This window comes from Gambusia affinis, linkage group LG07, assembly GCF_019740435.1.
Source record: "Gambusia affinis linkage group LG07, SWU_Gaff_1.0, whole genome shotgun sequence".
In the NCBI taxonomy this organism is placed as follows: Eukaryota; Metazoa; Chordata; class Actinopteri; order Cyprinodontiformes; family Poeciliidae; genus Gambusia; species Gambusia affinis.
This window is the reverse complement of record NC_057874.1, coordinates 20,980,894-21,002,379: the sequence shown is the minus strand read 5'-3', so window position 1 is coordinate 21,002,379 and position 21,486 is coordinate 20,980,894. Positions and strand designations below refer to the sequence as shown.

Here is a 21,486-nt window from a genome sequence, read left to right as displayed (position 1 = left end):
CCTATCATTGACACATTCTTTCACACACACTAATACATTTGGTAATCAAAGAAAGCACTAAAGACAGCGTTTATAACGTTTGATTATTTGATTATTTAATTGTTTTGGGGGATTTCTGAATAAAGAGCACAATGTTTTTATTTGATAGAAATTTTTCTGATAACTAGTTTTTATATTAACATCAATGAACAGACACACACCTTTACAAGGACATATTTACATGATTCTATAATTTAATGTGCATTTAACATTTCAAGATATGAAGAAAAAAAATTTATTTTATTTTTTGACATTTTATTGTAAAGACAATAAACTTTGATTGTGTCATTGTAAAACATTAGCTATTTATATATACATATAATTTTTGTTTTTTACTTTTTTCCAGAAAAACATTACACTACAAGTAAACGTTGCTATGTCCAGCATAGACAAAGAGTGAAAATATTCTAAGAGAGTAAATTATTTTTATTTCATTACTAAGCTGTACACTAACACTTCAGATTGCGATATTAAAAAATACACAAAAAGTGAAAGAATAAAAGTACAATAAAACACATTTATTTATTATACAGGGAACACAGGCAGGGCTTCAGTCTGCTGGTCAAACTGGGAGAAGTCCAGTGAGTTCTGAGATGTCCTGGTACACAGGCTAAAACCAAGGATAAAAGGAAAATTATCCAAAAGTGTAATAGAAAATACTTATCTGAAAAAACATATTTTCAGCATGTTGAGGCTCTGATTGCATCTTGCATCTTTAAACCGACATTGTGAAGCTGAGCTGTGAAACAGAAGAACAGCAGCTCCAGCTCTGATCCTGACTAGCCTTTCCTCACAAAATCCCCTCATCTTTAATGCACTTCCCCTCTAACGGAGGTTTCTCATCAGCTCTCTAATTAGAAAACACAGTATGAAAAAATTCGCTACACTAAAAATCTGCGGATACTTTGGGCCAATTTAGCTACCGTACATAGGAAATACTTCTCAGTTGTTCAACCCTGGTCCTCAAGGCACACTGCCCTGCACGTTTTAGGTATTTCCTTGCATCAGTCCAGCTGATTTCAATTGTTGACTGATTAACAGGTGTTTGTTGAACTGCAATCAGTTGAATCAGGCACATTAAAACAGAAAAACGTCTAAAACATGTAGGACAGTTTGCCTTGAGGACCTGGGTTGGGAGACACTGGTTTAGAAGCTAGTTTCTGGCAGTAAAGTCAAGTAAGTCTGCTCGTAAAAATTACGTTATTTTCTTTCATTCTTACCTGTGAAAGGTAATTCCAATGAATCCAGTTTGTATTGTAAAATGGTTGAAACAAGTCCGCACAGGACTTGGGGATCTTCGATCGCTCTACTACTGCCACATTCAAGATGGCAATGACCTAACGTAGGACTGGGTGCTCCAGGATGCGTCTACATATTCATGTCTATGGGGTAAACAACCAAAGATTTTTAAAAAAGTTAGTGATACTTTATAATAATTACACTATAGGAAAAGTAAAAAGCATGGTGCACCATGCTTATATAACTCCATTTCTTTCTCTTTTTATGAATTGTACATTCTCACCACTATGACATTTATCTACATCAGCTATCCTCTGGGAAACTCGTGCATGTCTTTCTTTTTATGATAGTCAGGAAGCATTTAAGCTCATTAGTACTTAAACATTTCTGAGTTGTTTAAAAAAAAAACCTTTCTTTTTAAAAGTTTTCTTTAAAAAGGTGCTCCATTAAAATGTAACTAGTTAATACTCACCTCTGATGGTTTCTGTTATATAGGCTGCAATTTAAATCCATATCAAATATTTTTCACATTTGTTAAACAATGTTCAACTTTTTTATGTTTTTGTTTTTTGTTCAGAATGTTGTTTTTGTTTATGTTATTTGTTCAAAGTATGTAAATATGTTGCCTACCAACTGGTGGGAAAGTTGGAATAAAAGCCCAACTGCGAACGCCTTTAGGTCAATCAGGAGTCGGTTTTCACAAGGCGTCACGAACTACGTCATCTTTGCGGGCCGAAGCTTGTCGCAGCAGATGGGGTTCTCTTTTTCTCCTTTCCCTCCTTCCATCATGTTGTAGCCTCATCATCTGCTTGGGGGCAACAATAAATACAGTCTAATGAAAGCTCGTGTATGTTCTGGTGGGGGGGATTTGCCATCCGAAACCGATCGGTTCCGTCTCCACGGTATAGGTAATGAACGACGAGACAGAACCGGAGAGCTGGAAGAGAAACTCCGGGAGTTCCAGGTGAGGCTGATCAGAGCCGCAGGGAGCATCCAGGCTCACAGATAAACGACATAATAGTATTATAAGATCTTCAGAATATTTTTTGATTTCATGTCTTTTTTTTTTTCTAAACTGATCAGTTTATTTCATTACAAGTTAACCTGATTAGCAGGCGGTATCTTGGATAAGTAAGCATTCATATTTTATGTAATAAACACAAAGTAGCACTTTATTATGAAGTTGAAAGAAAAAAAAATCATAATGATGTGTCATGCATTTCTATTTCGCCCCTTTTCATTTGATTATTTTGAAAAGAGGTCTAGGACCTGCGTCTCTGCAGTCTTTTCTACTAGCTCTTTGATCTTTCCACTATTCCTCCTCAATAAATTGGCTAAAAATTATTAAAGAGCCAACTGTTGTTTTTAAATACGGATATGACAATATGAGCTAGTTTTAGCTTTTTCATAGAATAAGTGCATTGACATTAAAAGTCACAGTAATATTTATCTAAGTCTATTTTTCTTGTCGTCAGGTTGGAAACATGATTTCCTTTTTATAATTTTCTACAAGTCAACATCCTGTAGAATAAATATAAAACTCTGCAGAAGTTCTTTTTTTCTCCATTTAAAACCTTAAATAGTTATTAATTGAAAATGGCCATATTTCCTTTACTAGATAATTTGTCAAGAAGAATATATATATATATATAGATAGCATTTTTCAGCAGCAAAGCAGTTCAAAGTAGCTTCAGTTCAAAGTGTTCATAAAAAATGTTGTCCTTTTTAACAGGGTGAGGTAACATTTGCAGCTGTAAATTACTTTTATTTAGCTCGACTAAATAAAAAGGCAGAAATGGCTCTTTGCATTATTGTTTCATATGTATGATGGTATGTGTATTTATTTTAAATGATGGAGTCAGTTGGAATTTGGGTCTCAGCCATTTAATTTGTAAAACTGTTATGGTGTATAAATTGGTGACCCCAAGAATTTTGCTGAAGTTCTAAAACTGTAACCTGTCTTACTGATTATTCTCACTGTTGACAAGATGAATATAAGTCCTCATCTAGTGGAAAGTATCTTACTGATAGGGTGATTGATAGTAATTAGAAGTTCCTGAAAATCCTGGTCAACTTGGATCACTAAGATATTACGGTAATGGGAAAAAAATCTCCGCTCCTTGTACAAAAAAAACTAATTTTATTCTTTTGCTCAAATACACATTTATGTGTGCATTCATACTTGATCACATAGTGAACACGGAAAGGAAACATTAGCAAAGTGATTAGTATTTCTTTAACACTAATATGAAATGTGTTTAAAGACACACCCCAGCTTTCTTCTTTTGTATTACTATGCAGTGATCAATTTCAGCGATTTTTACATATTTATTTTTATTGTCACAAGCATATTTATCTTACTTCTCAAACATGTCCTATTATTATTTCCAGTCTGGGAATGTTTTTCTTTTTCTAAATCTCCATAAACCTTTTAAACTGCCCACAGCTCAATGTCTTCAGCACCATAGTTTCTTTGATAAGCATCCATTTTGAAAGCTCAGTAAAACAATACTTAATTTCTTTCCTAATTATGTTCCAAAACTGTGTCAAGAAACAACAGCACAACATTTTTTTTGGTTATTCTACTGTATTTTGTCTTAAATGATTGTTTTATGATACTGCATCTGCTTGTTGATCTCAGTGGGAAGAGTGAATATTTGTGCAGGAAATGTTGGTTTAATTTACAATTAGATTTACTTTACTTTTAATTCCATGTAAACAGACACAATGCTTGTGAAAGGCAGCATGTAGTGAAATTTCTTGATTATCTTGCTGTGCTAGTACTTTTAATGTGTGCACAACATGTTGACTTCTTTTAGAAACATTCAAAAACCAGCTTTTTTTTCATCTTGACTGTTGCTGGAATTAATTAGCAACTTTACGAGATGGTAGTTTAGACTTTTATGTACAAAAAAATCAAAACAAAAATGCTTCCATTACTCTCCACATCATGGTGGGTAAATATGTGGGGGGGGTTTTCTTTGTTTTTGTTGTATGTAGTATTGAGCAAATGCTGGCTGTGAATCCCGGAAAGACGCCCATCAGTCTGCTGCAGGAGTATGGAACGCGGATAGGCAAAACCCCAGTCTACGACCTGCTGAAGGCCGAGGGACAGGCCCATCAGCCCAACTTCACATTCCGCGTCTCTGTTGGTGAGATCAGCTGCACCGGCCAAGGGCCCAGCAAGAAAGCAGCTAAGCACAAAGCAGCCGAGGCTGCTCTGAAGATGCTCAAGGGAGGCCTCGGGGGACCAGTTGGAGTCGCTCTTGGAGAAGACGGTTTTATTGAAGTTGATGTGCCTGTGGATGGAGATAGGTCAGACTTCTGAGTAATTTATGTGGAAAAATGTTAATTTAGCGTAAATATTTTCACTTTGCTTGGTATACTCAATACTTGCAAGCCAACCCAAGTGACAGCTCAGCGTTTAGCAAATGCGAGATAATGGTTTGTGTGGTTTGAGTGTTTCCTTCTCTGTTTTGTGTAGTTCTCAGTCAGAGATGAAGACTTCAAACAGTTCCCATCAGTCTGAATGTAACCCTGTAGGAGCCCTGCAGGTAAAAAAAATCTTTGTCTACTGCATTTTATTTACTTATCTAGATTTGTTAGTATACAGTTGCATCGCAATAAATGACAATATCATTATAAAGTTAATCTACATCAGTAACTTGTATAGATTTCTTATACACATAATAATGATTAAATTTGATTATGGTTTGCACCTAATAAAACCCAAAATTAACATACTACATCATATCTCTTCATTAAAAAGTATCATGGTTTGATCCACAAAATTATTTTAAACCTATATGAATTGACAGTTGGCAGGCAAAATGTCACAAAAGGTCAAAGAAGTTGCTCATCCAGAGTGTTATATCTAAACAAAATCATGGAAAGTTGAGTGAATGGAGAAAAAAAAATTGAATTGCACTGCAGAACTGGGCTTCACAATATATATAAATTTATTGTTACTGACTTATCACTGTAGACAAAATGTATTTGGAAAATAACTGCTTGAACTACAATAAATGTTAAGTATTTAAATTTCATGCATTCAGGCGAGTAATATTTTGGTGAAACTTGTTTAATGCAGTATTAAAATGTTTTAGAATGTAAAGAAATGGTAAAGAGTAGACAATGGACAGAAAAATTAGCAATAAAACCTGCAAATAAAAATTCTGGTTTTTCTATCACACTTTTTTCCTCCACTTAACTTTCTAGTCATGTACTTGAATATAGTTCTCTGTGAAGAGCAAGGAGCTTGTGAAGGGACTCTATTATTGTCTGCTGGGCAACAGTCGGCAGTGCTCCCTGTGATTGGTTAAAGTTACAACATGACCACAAGATTTTAGTATTAAGTATCCTGGTTGTTTTGGTTTGATGTATCTATTTAAAAAAAGAGGGTGTGTGTAATGAATCTATATAACATACCAGTTTCACTTTTGAAATTTATAACTAAACTAAATTAACTTTTGACTTACTTTCTACTATATTTTGTTTAGATTTTGTGTATTTTTGTCTTTGGTGTTAATTTCTGTCAGGAGTTGGTGGTGCAGAAAGGATGGCGTTTGCCAGAGTACACAGTCACTCAGGAGTCCGGTCCAGCTCATCGCAAGGAGTTCACTATGACTTGCAGAGTCGAGAGATTTGTAGAAATCGGTACATTTAAAAATGTTTGACTTATAGAATGCATACTTCATGTGTTTGGTTCTGTCTTGCAGATGTGTGTTGTCTTTTTCTTTTATGTCCCACTGGATGACAATGGCTAAACTGTTATTTCCTGCTCAGGAAGTGGCACATCTAAGAAACTTGCCAAGAGAAATGCTGCGGCCAAGATGCTTTCTCGGATACACAATGTGCCGGTGGATCTGAGGAGTAGCAATGACGCAGAAACAGAGGAGGACACATTTAATATTGTAAGAATCAAACAGGAGTTATGAAAATGAATAAGAAAAAGTGATAAAGCTTCAGTGTAGGAAAAGATGGCTGTTGAGGTAGAAAATGCTAAACTATTACAAGTATAATTAGTATTTTGGTCAGGAAATATAATGTCTGCTAACTGATGTTGAATCTATGTCTCCTGTAATTAAAGCACATGGGAAGTAGAGTGGAGTCAGGTAAAACTAAAGGCTACAGCTGCACATGGGACTCCCTGCGCAACTCTGCTGGAGAGAAGATTCTGCATCTCCGCAGCCACCCTCTGGGCATGCCTTCTGACTCCAACTTCTGCTCCCTGCTGAGCGACCTTTCTGCAGAGCAGCGCTTCGATGTCAGCTACCTTGATCTAGGTGAGCTCATGAACTCTCAGTCAGAGCTCCAGTATCACTTCAGTTTGCTGCAGTCTGGCACAATCATATATATGTTTCAGCTGAGCTTCTAAGGAACCTGAGTTATAACTAATTTGTTGCAAAAATTTGTCACATCTCAAATTTTTGGGTAGCATTTTGTCACATTACAACCACCTGAATGTGTTTAACTTTTAGGTGGGAAACTAACAACTCCGAGCAGCTTCCTCCACACCATGATGTTGCAACTAATATGGAATTTCACAATGGAAACTGTGTCTTAGCTTTCCTAACACACATTTACCCCTACCTGTAAACATAGGTGGACAGAAAGTCTTTGTAGGTTTGCAGTTGTGCAAAACTCTTTCCATTTTCAGATGATGGATTGAACAGAATGTTGTTTTCTATCCTGAGTCTGCATTAAACCTATCAAGAACTTAATCCCTATTTTTTTAACCATCTTGATGTTGCCATTTGTTCTCAAATAAGCTCTTCAGGACTTCACAGAACAGCTCTATTTATCCTTAGATGAAATTAAAGATACAATTTTCCTTCCATATCACAGCTATGCACTACATGGTGTTAGGAAGTTTAATATTACCAGATGTCCTGGAAGAAAACCCATCAAAGGGTGCAAAATACTTAAGACTGGCAGGGCGGTTTACCTCCCACTGTGATAACGACCTGAAATGCAGATTTAACCTGGTCAAAGGTCAAACCAAAATCCAGTTGAGAATTTGTTGCAAAACAAGGAACAACCATTCTGACATGTTGCCACAAAGAAAGGGCAAAAGTATCAGTCTCCAGATGTGCAAAGCTTAATACAAGAAAGTAATACTAATTTAGGGCAAAACTGAAAAGGTGGATATTGAGTTATATTATGACTCCAAAGGCTTTTAGATTTGTTTCCTGTAGAACCCATAAAACACATTTTTATGGGTTCTATCTTTTAAAAGTTTGTCCTCTTTGCTGCAGCTATCCTGATTGCTTTGACTGAAAACCAATGCAAAATACTTTCTATTTTAAGTGATACTATGCAAACACCCATATCTGATGCGAAGGTTGTAACCTAGTTCTGTTTGCAAATGTATCCACTCAGACTGTCTAATGGAAAATAGCAGTTAGGCATTACAGAAAAGAAGCAGTAATAATGAGAGTGTCTGTAATCAGAACTGTGACTGTAATAATAATAATAATAATGGTGGAATTCTAAGAGAAATTCAAATGATTGACTTTTGATTGACTGTCCTGTGTTTCTCTTTCCAGAGGAGCGCAGCCTCAGCGGCCTCTGTCAGTGTTTGGTAGAGCTGTCCACGCAGCCAATCACAGTGTGCCATGGCTTCGCTCAGAACGTAGACGCTGCTCGAGCCAACGCAGCTCATAACGCACTGCAGTACCTGAAAATCATGGCAGGAGGGAAATGACAAACCTTCTCCGTTTTCTAGACACAGACTCGAACTCACCAGTACACAATATGCCATCAAACATCTCCTTTCTGGACGAAGGAGGTATTTTTGTGACATATTTAGAAAACAAAAACAAGGAAACCTCAAATTTGACAATGAGAGACTTTTTCTGCCCTGAAATTTACACATGGAATCATAGTTTTTATTTTCTATTGATTGATGGGTGCCACTATTCATATTGCTGTCTAAAATTTATAAACACATTATGTACAATTTTGTCATAAAAAAACTTTTCCCCCTTTTTTTAAACTTTTGACTTCATGTAGTCCAATATATTTTCCTAAATATGGCCAATAAATACATATATCTCAGAAACGTTAAATGTTGCTGTATCAGAGTAGGCAATGATTTGCAGCAAAATATAAAAACATGTAGGTTATTTGACTAGCTAGATATAGAGTTAACTATTTATTAGTCCCAGAATGAAATTCATGTGAATGGATGTGTGAAAGAAACTCCCACTCTGTTGAGAAATTGAATTATGTTCGCTGCTATCCCTCAAAAATGAGCTTCCACGAATCTTAAAAAAATAAGACTCAAATGACTTTTTGTCGCTGTCATTTTCTACATGGTTAAGACTTAAAATTGTACAACCCCCTACACATTTATTAGCACTATTGGTGAAGCTGTGGTAAAAGCCTTAAAACATAGTCATCACTGCATTTGCATATTTAGGAACTTTTAAAAAATCTAACCTTCATGTTATTTTAATCAGTGAATGGAAAAGAATATTTGGCTAAGAAATCATTTGCAGCAACATCACTATAAATATGAAATAATCTTTGTATTGTTGTTTATACAAAGATTAATAGTAATGGATTACTAAATGGCTTATATAAATGTTTAGTAATCCATGATATCCTTTTTTTTCTGGGGTATAAAATGTGACATTTCTATAAACCACTTTTCAAAATGGAAAAAGTAATTGTACATGCCATTAAAGATGGACAAATTTGTTTTGATCTCTATGAATGACGAGAAAACCTAGACCTGGCTATATTTACAGTCAAAGTTATAATTAGCAGGTAGACGAGGATGGTAATGGAGGTGAAACAAATCTCCAGTTTAAAGATGAATTTACTTTAAGGCTTTTTACACCTTTTTACCAGCTGCAAATAAATCTGTTTTTCTTGACAAGTTTTAGAAGTATCTCTTTTAATAGTCTGTGAATTAGAAGCTTTGTGTGTCCACAGCTGTTCTGAAGTGCATTTACTCCTGAATTAAAGACTTATTATACAATGGCTCTCAACTGTGAATACACCCTGTTAAAAGACCAGGTTTTTATGTAAAAAAGAAAATAAACAATCATAAATTATTTTAGTTACAATTCAAGCAAAACATTATTCGAGTAAATACCTAAGCTAATACCCATTTAAAGCATCTCTTGATTCAGTGTTCCATCAATTATAATAATCCGTTAATAAAGTTCTACATCCTAAAAAGACATGTTTTACTTTACTTATTACTAACTTTCAGTCAATGCTACAGGTTCCAAAGGATTAAATAATAATTGTTTGAAGGTATCGGTCAGGAGTAGGTCTAAAAGAAAATCAAAGTTGTACAGGAAGGTTTTACAACAATTTATTAGGGTCTCATTTTTACAGGGGTGTGTCAGATGAGAGCTGCTGTAATTATAACAAAATATATCCACTCTTTCTCACAGACCCAGCACATAAAGCTACCACAAATTCTAACATTACCTCTAAAACATTGTGCATGTAATGACCATCATTGACTTGTGTTTTGTTTTGTTTTGTTTTCTTGAACTGTGACTTGAATTGTGATTATCTGTTGTGTCTCTGTGTAAAAGCTTTCTCCACTAAGAAATCCCTTCCTCTTCTACAGTATGCATTGACAAATAGGCTTAGCTATCTGCTGTTTCATGTATTTGTCTACTAAATGCATGCAACACATTTCTGTGTGTTGTAACCCTTCTCAGAAAAGGCAGATATGCAAAATGTTTTTTGATCATTAAAGGAGGAAGTTAGGAGCTATTTTTATTCAACTTCAGTTGAAACTCACCATCTCTCTTTGCTGGCACTTTTATACATTATAAAAATGAAATGAAATATGATCTCTATTGGACGTTGAGGTTTTTTTTTTTTTAACATTTTTTATAAGAATTGAAGTTGATTTTACCCTAATTAAAGTACCATTCCATTACACTTCACTGTCCAAGTCTTTGCTTGTTCTGTTCTGTTTCATATAATCATGCTTTGCACACTTTCTGTGTCAGTAGCCTCTGAAACATTCACATTTTAAGAGTTCAAGCAAAGTCAATGTGGAGATCTGCTTTCCAAATGGAAAAGGTTTCCAGATCTTGTGGTACATTTTAGTCCTGCCTTTTTCTCTCCGTCACCTGCTGTGTCTGTCTAATGAAGGGCTGACTTCTTCATCTGCGTAGCCACTGCTGTCGGACTGCACACTGTCGCCCCGCACCACTTCACCTACACAAGCAGAAAAAAAAACAAAACGCATTCAGCTCTTCTCCAAGTTCTGCGAATTACTGACTGTTTAGCAGCTGCAGTCTAACCTGAATTTGGCACAGAAAAGGCATCGTTTTCTCCTAGAAGACACCTGCTCATTGACCTGAATATGTATGTCACTCATGCTCAGTACCTTGAAAAAGTATTCACTCCCCTTGCACGTATATTGTAATTTTATGTGATAAGCCAAAAACAAAGTAGTGGGAAGTAAAAAGGAAAATGACAACTGTTTGTTTTTTATCACTTAATAGTGTGGCATGTATTTATATTCAGCCCCGAGGCAACACTTTTTTCAGCAAGTACAGCTGCAAGTCTTTCCACAAACTTTGCACATGTAGAGATGGAAGTTTTTTTTATATGTTTCCCTGCAAATTAGCTGAAACTTAGTTGGGATAGATGGAGACAGTCTGTGAGCATCAGTTATTAAAACTTGCCACTGACTTGATCTTTAGACTTTGACTGTGCCGTTCTGACCCGATATTTGACTATTTTCATGATAGCTCTGGCTGTCTTTTCAGGGTTGCTGTTCTACCAAATATGAATCTGCAACCCAGTCTCAAATATTTTGCAGTATTGCTCGCTATTGAGCTCCATTAATCTTCCTATAAATTCTGATCAAGTTCTCTTTTCCCCATAGCATGATATTGCCAACACTGTTTCTTTTGTTAGTGGCATGTTCAGGGTGATGTACAGTAGTTTTCCACCTCACATAGCATTTCGGATGCATCTGACCAAAGAACTGACCTTTACGTTAATTGTGATCCTTAGCTTCTGGTAAATTGCAGAATTTTTTTGGCCTTTCTTTCTTGACTCAGTTCTGTAAAGGCTGGATTAGTGCTGTCCTCAGTTATTAGTTTACTCTACTTGGAACAAGTGGATTTATTCTGAGATTAAAATCAGAATAAATCTGATTGCAGATTTTTAGTCAAGTGACCCCTGAAGTAAATTGGTTATGCAGGATGTTATTGAGGAGCATCATCCTCAATAACATGATACAGCCCTGCATTAGTATCTTTCCACTTTACAACCGATCTGCGTATCGGTGTATTAATGTGTGTGTGTTTGTGAGTGGGAATGGGTGAATGTGACTATAGTGTAAAGCGCTTTGAGTGGTCAAAATGACTGGAAAAGCGCTATATAAGTTCAGTCCATTTACCATTTTACTATTTACCATAACATCCTTCTCCTCACCCATTTATATGTATATGTACCCTGCTGTTTGTGGACCAAAAATAATCCCCCTTAGTGTGAACAGAGAAGTTTGGTTCATGTAAAGTCTTTATGCAAAAGTCACACAAATAAATATGAGGATTTGTCACCTTTGCATGAATGTTTTCTGGAGAGTGACGAAGTGGCTGTACTCGCTTCTGGTTGTCCAAAATCTTCCTCTCCTGCGCTATACACCTAAGAGGAGAGCAAATTAAAAATATTTAACCAAGATACACTTTGTTTTACCAAGGGAAAAATGTGAGCAACTATAGAAACCAATAGCTCCAAAATAGAAAAACAAATAAATGCAAAAACATAAATTACTTTGTTTTGTCCAACTACAAATTACAAGAAATGTTTTCTCTGAAGTAAAACATTACTAAATTGTTTAAAATGTAGATTTTAAATCACTGTAACATTTTCAGTAAAACTGTAGCTTTCATGAGGGGTGACTATGCTAACAAATAGATGCAGGCTCCTTTGTTACGGGTTGCTGGTATTTCACCCTTTGGCTATTCTGTACCTTTCTATCTGTGGAGTCATGTCCCTCTGGACATCATGTGCTCACTTTAGCAGCTAGGGATTTGAAGTATTTTTTTAATATTTAAATGCTATGTGACTCTTTTAAATGCTTTCTGCCAGCAGGCGGTTGCTCAAAGTAACTAGTTTGATCAAGTGTCACAATCTGTTATATTTTAGAAAAGCTTGGCATAATTATTTTTCTCAAATAATTAATGAAAATACTTATTGCAAAGAAATTAATATATATGTCATAGTTTACGGAGCTGAAGACGTTTATCAGAGTAAAATAGAATAAAAGTAGTGGAGAAAATTATTATGAGAACAAAATGGAAGTAGGAAGGGACAAAGTGTTGAATTTTTGTCCAACACTTTGAACAAAAAGTGTCTTTTTAACAATTATTTTGATTAAGTTCACATTAGTTCTTAATTATTAAGCATCTTCTTCAGTTAGTTCCCATGCAGTTTTTTTCAAAGTTTTCCTACAAGCACATTCCATTTTTCTTGTTATGTTTTGCTCCTATAGGCCTCCATGTTCCATGCCTACATTGAAAATAAACCAAAATGACTTCAAAAGAAATTGATGCAAAAGAATGTTGTACAACAACAATGAAGCAGTTTAAAATAGCTCCTCATAAAACAGCAATGAAGCACAAACCAGTGACCAAAACTAAATATAAGCATCAAGTTCAGGAGGAAATTTCCATTTGTCATGCCAACAATCTTTCAGCCCTAATAATAATTATAGTTTACTTAGTCATTGATTGACTAATGATTGTGTAATTAATTTGTCTCACCCACTGAGTTAAGACTGATTTAAACTTCCTAAGTGCAGTTTAGATTCATCGTCAAATAATATGCTAGATTTTTAAACCAATAAAAGTTTCAGTACCTCCTCCAGCTCGAATGAGTTGACCTGCTGACGATTGCTGGAGAATTTGCCCAGTCCAGGATGGGTTAACGGGTTCAGGTACTGTCCCTCTCCCTCATTAAACAGCTCTGCAGGAGTCCGCTTGGATAAGGCAGGTGAAGCATGGCAGGAGTTCATGGAGGTTGAGGACACATCCTCGTCTTCCAAGCCAGTCACTGTGATGCAGCAGTGAGCGTTGCTGTCTCTAGGCTCGAGAACCAGAGGTGATCCAGGTCCATCCACCTGTAGGGTCTTTCTAGAAGATCCAGGGTGTAAGTCTTCATTAGGCTCAGAGGTAGGGGTTTGCACTGCAGGTGTATGTGATGGAGAGCTTGGTCTGTCGCTTCTTTCTGTCCCAGAGATATGAAGGATGCGGTTTTGGTTTTGACAACAGAAAGAAGCCTGATGTACACGCTCCACTATTGGAGGGCAGATTAGATCATATGAAACTTTGGCAGCAGGAGTCAGTTCAGCTGTCCTTGTGTCCCTTTGTGTCAAACATGAGTCCAACTCTGACTGATTTGTGGTTAGCAGAGTTTCTGTTTCTATCACAGTTTCTCTTGACAACGATGACGTTAGAGATGTTCTTTCACAATCTTCTTGTCTGACATTATCAGTATTATCTGCCTCTTCGTTGTCAGCCATCTCCTCTTTGCAGATTTTATTCCCCTCTTGATAAATGTCTGTATCCTCTAAAGTCTGCTTCACTTGCTCTATATTTCCACCATCTGATAGCAACCTAAAATCCTCATAAGATCCACACCTGTCATGTTCCCCCAAATCCAGCTTCTTGGCACTCCCAGTCTTGAATTTCAGCATTATATCCACCATATCAGGAAGGCTGGATCTCTTTCTGGGTGAGAGCTGTGGAGAGGTGGAGTCCGACCCACGAGGAGAGCCGGTGTAGAGGCACATTTTGTTTACAGTGTCCTTCAGCCTCTCCACAGGAGAGCGAGGCTCGCTGCGAATACTGGTCCTAAACCGTTCAATCCTCTCCACAGGAGAGGAGAAGGTGAACTCTGGTGTGGCCAGCTTCTGGAGAGGAGTGCGGGACACGTGGGAGTAGAGGGAATAGAAAGCATTGGCCATGGCTGTAAGCATTTGCACTTGTCTGAAACGACCTGTAAAAAGAATAGAATGCAAATAAACAGATGAAAACCACTTCACTTCTTCACACTTCTAGCAATGCAAGATCACTCCACTGACATATAGATAGAAAGATGTAACGAATCCATACTGGCAAGTGAAAGGCTGGGGTCCTCCTCTCTTATTCTCCTGATCTGGGCATCCAGGAAGAGGCGGAAGTTGATGCCTTGAGCCTGAGAGGGGAAGGTGAAGAATCGAGGAGGGATGCGAACGGTGACCTGCGGTTCTTCACAGCCAAAACCCAGTTCGTACAGAGTCTCCTCTGCATCCTCTGAACACATCTGCAGAACCTCTGACACACTGAAAGAAGACATACATTCAGGCGCATCTCAATAATTTCACATCAAACAATTTATTTCAGAAATAAATGTATTTTAAAAGTGAAGCTCGTTTATGCTTGACACACAGATGTGTGTATTTATGGCTCTCAGAAAATTATAAAACTATATAGGACCACAAAAAGTGATGTTTTGACCCTGACAATCAGAGGGAGAACTTGATAATTTTTCAATTCACTATGCAAAGCTGTTTAAAAAAATTCTGTTCTCAGATTTTAAGCTATAGTTGAGCATTACTATGTTGACTATATTATTTTTGTCATTTATGTTATCTGAACATCTCTCATTGTTTTGTTGTGTTGTACAACTTTCTGTTTAAGTTACTGGTGACTTTCTACTTAAACTATTTTTGTTTAAAGGTGCTAGAGAAATAAAATTTACTTTGACTATAAAAGTTAAGTGGCAGAAAAAAGTGTGACAGAATAAGTTTCACAAATAAAAGGTGTGATACAAGAGAAGATACAGCTGCCATTGAACAGTCTGCTTCTTTAGCAAAAACCTTAACTGTATTAAAATGGTTACTGCATAAAATATATGGATTAAACCAATTTCTAAGCCTCACCTTGACACTGTTTTCCAAGTGGAAGAGGAAAGGCAGCTGGAGGCCATGCTGTGGCCCAGGTTCAGTGACGACGGGCATAGTTTCTGAAGAGGAGTACTAAAAAAAAGAAAAAACAAACGTGAATTGCTATAATACCTAAAACTTTTTAAAGTGATCAGATATGAGATAACTCATTCATTCCTTTGCAGGGGGAGCAATGCCAAAAAAAGCTAGATTTTGAGTTTGAGAAGCAAGTAAACAACAAACCTGCTGCTGACCCTGCTGAGCTGTTTCGTCAACGACCGATTTCTGGACAGGTATTATGGAGAACAAAGAACAATAAATAAAAATTAATAAACCAAAAAATAGTTTAGCAAAGTTTCTCAATAACTTTTTTGCAAATTCAGAAATTCAAATAGTTTTGGTACAACATTTTCAGTAAATTTACAGTAACTTCCAGATAAGTTACAGCAAAGAAATAGTTTCAGGATGTGATTGTGTGAAACATGTATTTTTACCAGGACTTTAATTATTTTGCAAAAATAAAAAAAATAACTACATTAGTTATGTGAGATATGTAGACAACAGTTGAACCAGTGGACAGTTTCTACTTACCGATAGTTAGTTGTAGTTTCTCCAAAGTTTATAACTGAGGCTGAGGGAAAAAAAAATTAAGTATTAATTATTGCTGTTGGTAATAAGAACTACTTTGGTGTGACAATAAAGAAATTAGCAATTTAGCATCTGTAATATAAATTTTACAGAATGAATCTGAAGAGAAAACATCTAATTTATTACTTTATTTTAAGATTTAAATGTTGCCCGTATTACTTAAACGGCTAGTTTTCTGGTTTTTTTCCCATCCAGTCGAGAACTGCAGTGGTTTTTTATTTTTCTGATCTACAAAAATGTAGCAACTTCACTGCTTATCTTTGCGGTTTTGCTCTAGTTTGGTGTAAATGTTAAATTATCTCTCTGAAATGACCATTGCATAATTCCTTGCAACGACACGCAACATTCCAACAAGATAAAGAGGTAAAAAATACGTGAGACAAGCTTTTCTTTTTTTAGATGTGAAAAGTTCTGACTACTGATCCATGAGCGGAGTTTAAAAATAACCATAACCAAACAATACCCGATTTGCTTATTTAAAACTTTTGCCAATTCATTACTTCCCTGTCTGTTTGTGCAAATTTAGGTTGACAGTGAAGCCATATTTCAGATAATCAAATTAAATGGAGATGGAGAACATAGAAACCATTTTGTGGCGTGAGTGTTTGCGTGTTTGAGTTCATATCTGATCATACCATCGGCTCCAAGGCTCAGGTCATCACAAAAGGTGTTGGCTTGCAGTGCAGACTCTTAAAAAGCAATCAGGTATGGAAATGTTATACATTTATGTTTTAAATTAGACACTGTGCAAATTATGCAAACAATAAATTAAGGTTTTTAAACGTACATATTTAAAGTTTTTGCATTTATTTATTTCAACTTCACCAATTGAAACAGATTTTAGCTTATCGCAATAAGTATGATACAGGAAACCCTAAATAACCCGGTTTGAGTTGCAATTCCCTCAATATGCTGAATAAGGAAAATCAGAAGACGTCTAACCAAACTTTTTCTGGACATTATCAAGAAAAATGCTTTGATTTCATTAAAATCAAAGCACTTTAGCCTCCACAATTATATTTTTAATTGTGGAGGCTAAAGGTGTTTTTAGGTAAATTCCCCACATGAAAATTAGAAATATGAAGTGTTGTACTGAATGCCATATATTTCAATTGATTCTGCTCTTTTTTTCACCATTTTCTGAAACAGCCTAACGGTAAGGCGTTCGTGATAAGGTGTGGTGTGTCTCACCAAAACTTAGCTGCCTGCTGTTCTCCAAGCGGACATCAGATCTGCAAGACACGTTAGTTTTAAACACAGATGCACAAACACAATCGAGTCATTTGCATGTTTCTATCAAACATGGTGCAGTGTTTGCATCTCTGGTTTCATATGAAAAAGGATAGCAGGTAATGTTACAGGGAAAGTTTGTTCCACTCTTCATAATCAGCCGGCTGCTGAAGTCTTGCAACTTCCTCTTGTAGAAAAATATTAACATTCAGGTTAATGCCAAGCAAATCTACTCATTTTCATTTTCGCTTCTGAGAATACATTCAGGCGCCAGCCATTCCTCTAAATGCTCTCAGCAGGGGAGTAAAAGCCCATATAGATGGTGATTTACTGTCATCTGGGGTGTTTCTGCAATCCATAAGTGCTTCTCTCTCAGTGACTGACATTAAACCATAAGTATTGTTTCTTCTTTCTACTGTCTGCTTCATAAAAAAAAAGAAGAAACTGTTATTTCCTATACCTCAAGGTAATTTCAGATACGTCAAAGAGATGAAGTTTTACTCATGAGTTATTTTTGTACTGTGAACTTTTACATCTTTTAAATCATGACATCCCTGGTGAAACAGCTATAAAGGAAAAAAAATCTAACTCAAGAGAAGGTTACCTCAGCGATTTCAGTTTGTGGTTGATTGAAAGCTTATTTTTCTTTTTCTCTTTTTCCAGTGGAACTATAAGAATGCAGCACCTCAGGCTACTGCAGCAGAAAAAAACTTCTGTGGTAACCTCACAACATCACCTTGCTGCACCACTTGACTTAAGAGAGAGTTTCCACTCTCTGCACTCTGTTGTTTGCTGTACTTTCCATTGATATATATCTTACCAGCTGGAAAATGTGAAAGTCAGCAGTTATAAACATATATATGAAAAAAAGGTTAACTCACCCACAACCAAGGAGCCAGTTCTCAATCTTTCCAGTGAAGCTGGCTGTGAAAATGAGTACTCTTATTAAGTAAACATGTTCCTCTTTGACAGCTCTGATCACAGTATAATAATTTGTTTATCTGTCTAGAAAAGTTAAAAACTGATAAAATAAAATACAGTGGGTAAAGTACTTAAAGAGTTGTGTTTGCTCTCACCATCAGAAAAGACATCATCGTCATCTGCTATGGAGGCTGAGGCTGCGAGGTTACACAGCGGACCCTCCGTGTCCTCCACTGTTGGCCATTGTCGGCTGCTGTTGATCCAGGCTCGCCGCCTCACGGTGGATGATGACCTATCCATCACTTCAATTCATTTATGGCTGCAGGGCATGATGGGTTCACAGCTATTAAGACACAAGCAAAATTACTTTTAGTAACTGTAACAATCAATAAGTTTTATTGTGTTTCCAAAAGTATCTGCAAATGTCTTGCTTTTCAGTTTTAAATGAGAGCAATTAGATCCTGTAATTGTGGTACTATTTGAGCTCACTTTTAGAAGTCTGGGAGAACATTAGCAGGTGATATTCAGAGCATATTATGTTACTGTGGCTTCTCTGACACACAGTGTACATTTGTTCTCCTGCCAATTTCCGGCTGTTCCGGTCAGTGGAGTCATCTGAAAACTGTTGTGAGTTGGAAAATCTGGCCAGAAGAACTGGAAAATTGTGAGAATGGAGACAGATAGCTCCGGCAAAATAACACTTTATGTCTTAAGTTCCCAAATGCAATATATACATTGAAAGCATCTCTGCACCAAGCCAAAACTAGGGTAAAATAACGACAATATTGCAGATCAGAACAAACCATATACAAAATATGCACAGGTTGAAATAAAAATATTCCCATGAAGAGACTGTGATATCACGTTATCATAAATCTTACTTCTTCCCAAAATTGTACTCATTAGTCTCTTCCAAACTTAAGACAGTTCAAATTAAACCATTATAAAAAGAGGAATGTGCCTGAAAATAAAATTGTACCAGTCCAGGCAACATTGTTCAAAAAATGATTTGACCTACTGTGTGGTTGTATTGCAGTGCAGACTAGTGCAAGCATGGGAACCGTTAATGATAAAATCAGCACGACCGTAGAGAATTTCACCGAGGTTTATGGTAAACCTTAATAAAAGAACTTTAAAGATTTACCTTGATATAAATAGATATATTCGACTTTCGGAAGGTGCTTCCTATAATGTCAAGTGTGCAGATCAAACGTAAAAGTAGAGACATCTTCAAAATGCAACAAGTTGAGTTAAAATACATTTACTTTGTCTACACTAAGCAGCGAATAAACTTTCAAAAGAAACGAGAGTTTTTACCTTCATGCATGCTGCAAGTTTCAGTTCTGTAAGCGGCGCACTTTCTCTGGTTTCCTGTTGAACCGGACTCACTGAGGCAGACAGCATGAACGCCTTTATCCGTGGTCTTTAAGCGGTCTGTAAGAATAGCCTCCGCTCAGCGCGCCTGCCTCTATCAGAGATGGGCCCAGAGATAAATAGCCGGGGTTTGAGCTGATTTCCAGCGAAGCCTGTCCCCTGCTCAGCCCGAACAAGTTGGATCATTGCGTGGCCGTGGCGCGTCTGAGGAAGTGAGTTTGCATCTCATCTGACAGTCTGAAGTTATCAGCGTGGCGTGGGAAGCAGCTGCTGCACATCCTGCATGAAACAAGCGCTCACCCTGACAGGTTGCTGGAAATGTCAGGGGTAACGCTGTTAGTACAACACGATGTTGTTGGGGGGTTTTTTAATTGCCTGCTTTACAAATCAGGAAAATGTAAGCTTAGTTTCCGCAAAGTAACTGTGTGGCATTATTTTATTTTTATTTGGGGTTTTCCACAATACAATAATGTATTAAACATCCTCTCTGTAAGTACGAAGAGCATTATGGCAGATTTAAACAATTGACTGCGGTTAAAGTTATATAGCTAGTTCCACTTTTGATATGAGTAAGACCACAATGAATAACTTAAGACCTTCCCGAAAGTGCAAAGATTTTTTTGTTTTGTTTTTTCTCCTATACAAAAATAATGATTTTGTAAGGAAGTTTCTTGGCCTCTACAGTCTGGTTTGTGCTAAACCTTAACTGGAGTTTCTGTTTCTGAAACATAATGGGTTGTATAGGAGTTTTTACTACACCATACTTTTAACTTCTAACTATTTTGGTATTATTTTTGAAGTATCGCTGCTCTTAATTGAGAACTTCAGTGAGTGAAGTACTAGCATAGTTTAGCCAAAAATGCATCAGATATACTTTTATAGTTTAAGTCAGACTTCTTGTTTGTACACAGGGGTTGCGATTCTAATATTTGTATCTGTTAAGCCTAAAGTGCCATTTAGAGGTCAAGTGACGAAACAGTAGGCATTTGTGTAACGTTACAATACAATATGTTACCTACTGTAAGTATGTTATGAAAGAAAATAATCTTTAAATGTATTGTGTCTGAATTTGTTATCTGGTAATGACACTTACTTGAGTACTTTTTTTGGCTATTAATAAAAAGTCATTCAACTTAACTGATTATGTTTTTATTCTAACAAAGCTTACACCATGTGTTAATCACATGTCAAACATTTTTTATGTGTATTTTTATTATTCTTTGCCCCATAACACTTTAAATTTGTAATTATTACCTACAAGCCCTTTCTTCCCTGCAAGTAATTGATGGCTCATGTCATAAATCCACTTGATGAATGCTTGTGGTTTGGTTCCTCTATGCCTAATTGGGTCATGTCGGGTTCTCTAGAGAGCTTGCTGGCACTCCTCTGACATTCCCATGTTTCACTCTGTTCTTATAGTCTCTGCTATGTGGGTTGCTCCAGTGTTGTTTGCATTTCAGCCACAGTCTGCTGGTGGCTTCCTCTGCCTACTTTCTAAGTGATTTTGGTCACAAGCTTTGATCTGCTTGAACTTCTGACTCCAAGTGTAGACAGAATACCCCAAAGAAGCCGTAATATTTTGACTGAAAATCCCCCTGCAGGCATTCATGGATGAGACTCTGCACATCTTGAGTTTCTTCCTGACCTCCACCATGCTCTAGTTCAGTTGCGCATGTGCAATGAGAGTCACATTTTGTTGCACTGGATAATAAAACATTTGTATACAATTTTCAGGGTAACACCAAAATAGCTCGTTGTTTAAGCTATTAGCTGCAGTTGGTCTTTGTATATGTACATTTTTCTTGAACTAGAAAGTGTTCCCAACATGTATTTCTAAACATATGCTTGTATAAGCTTTTACTTAAACATACTTCAAGAAAACTGTTTTTTTTTTCCCTCAAACATAAAAGGACAGCTTGAACTTAGGATGTTGGAGAGTCTAAGACTTTTTACTTTGCAGCAGTGATTGAGATTTACAACTAATATCCAGACAAAGATTGTACAAAACTTGTAGCACACCTAGAGACGGAGACTTACTGTATTATGGATTACAGTAAAACTATATGGGCTAATCTTTTGTGCCCACACTACTGAAAGAGTAGTGGGGGTAAAAA

General features: G+C 36.5%; 2 protein-coding genes and 1 long non-coding RNA gene across 6 annotated transcripts; 1 reads left to right on the top strand and 2 right to left on the bottom strand.

Annotated features, from left to right (window-relative positions):
- Positions 1-444: 444 nt before the first annotated feature.
- LOC122833408 lies at positions 445-2,019 on the bottom strand. Its single transcript, XR_006370984.1, has 3 exons — positions 1,909-2,019; positions 1,260-1,421; positions 445-649 (listed from the first exon to the last, which is right to left on the bottom strand). It is a non-coding gene; the product is annotated as an uncharacterized LOC122833408 (long non-coding RNA).
- tarbp2 (TAR (HIV) RNA binding protein 2) lies at positions 1,134-10,130 on the top strand. Of its 3 annotated transcripts, none has more exons than XM_044120890.1 (7): positions 1,134-1,215; positions 4,279-4,593; positions 4,763-4,832; positions 5,778-5,934; positions 6,064-6,191; positions 6,368-6,563; positions 7,827-10,130. In XM_044120890.1, exons 2-7 carry the CDS (start codon positions 4,289-4,291, stop codon positions 7,982-7,984), a joined length of 1,014 nt encoding a protein of 337 aa, XP_043976825.1. In that variant the 5' UTR covers positions 1,134-1,215; positions 4,279-4,288; the 3' UTR covers positions 7,985-10,130. The 3 variants fall into 3 exon arrangements, with proteins under 3 accessions (XP_043976825.1, XP_043976824.1, XP_043976823.1); XM_044120889.1 differs by lacking the exon at positions 1,134-1,215 and adding an exon at positions 1,965-2,242 and having other exon boundaries at positions 5,817-5,934; XM_044120888.1 differs by lacking the exon at positions 1,134-1,215 and adding an exon at positions 2,014-2,242.
- Positions 9,592-20,298, bottom strand: tespa1 (thymocyte expressed, positive selection associated 1). Of its 2 annotated transcripts, none has more exons than XM_044120884.1 (12): positions 19,316-20,298; positions 18,154-18,341; positions 17,959-18,001; positions 17,039-17,079; positions 16,483-16,536; positions 15,791-15,830; positions 15,443-15,484; positions 15,197-15,292; positions 14,388-14,596; positions 13,133-14,271; positions 11,832-11,916; positions 9,592-10,473 (listed from the first exon to the last, which is right to left on the bottom strand). In XM_044120884.1, exons 2-12 carry the CDS (start codon positions 18,296-18,298, stop codon positions 10,382-10,384), a joined length of 1,986 nt encoding a protein of 661 aa, XP_043976819.1. In that variant the 5' UTR covers positions 18,299-18,341; positions 19,316-20,298; the 3' UTR covers positions 9,592-10,381. The 2 variants fall into 2 exon arrangements, with proteins under 2 accessions (XP_043976819.1, XP_043976820.1); XM_044120885.1 differs by lacking the exon at positions 19,316-20,298 and adding an exon at positions 18,488-19,308.
- Between the last annotated feature and the right edge of the window lie 1,188 nt (positions 20,299-21,486).

Coding starts and splice junctions, on each gene's coding strand:
- tarbp2 (XM_044120888.1), top strand. CDS start 2,190: ATGAACGACGAGACAGAACCGGAGAGCTGGAAGAGAAACTCCGGGAGT. Junction 2,243..4,278: donor AGAAACTCCGGGAGTTCCAG/GTGAGGCTGATC, acceptor TGTTGTATGTAG/TATTGAGCAAATGCTGGCTG. Junction 6,564..7,826: donor TGTCAGCTACCTTGATCTAG/GTGAGCTCATGA, acceptor TTCTCTTTCCAG/AGGAGCGCAGCCTCAGCGGC.
- tespa1 (XM_044120884.1), bottom strand. CDS start 18,298: ATGGATAGGTCATCATCCACCGTGAGGCGGCGAGCCTGGATCAACAGC. Junction 15,293..15,442: donor CTCAGCAGGGTCAGCAGCAG/GTTTGTTGTTTA, acceptor TCTTTTTTTTAG/TACTCCTCTTCAGAAACTAT. Junction 10,474..11,831: donor CAGAAAACATTCATGCAAAG/GTGACAAATCCT, acceptor CTGCTTGTGTAG/GTGAAGTGGTGCGGGGCGAC.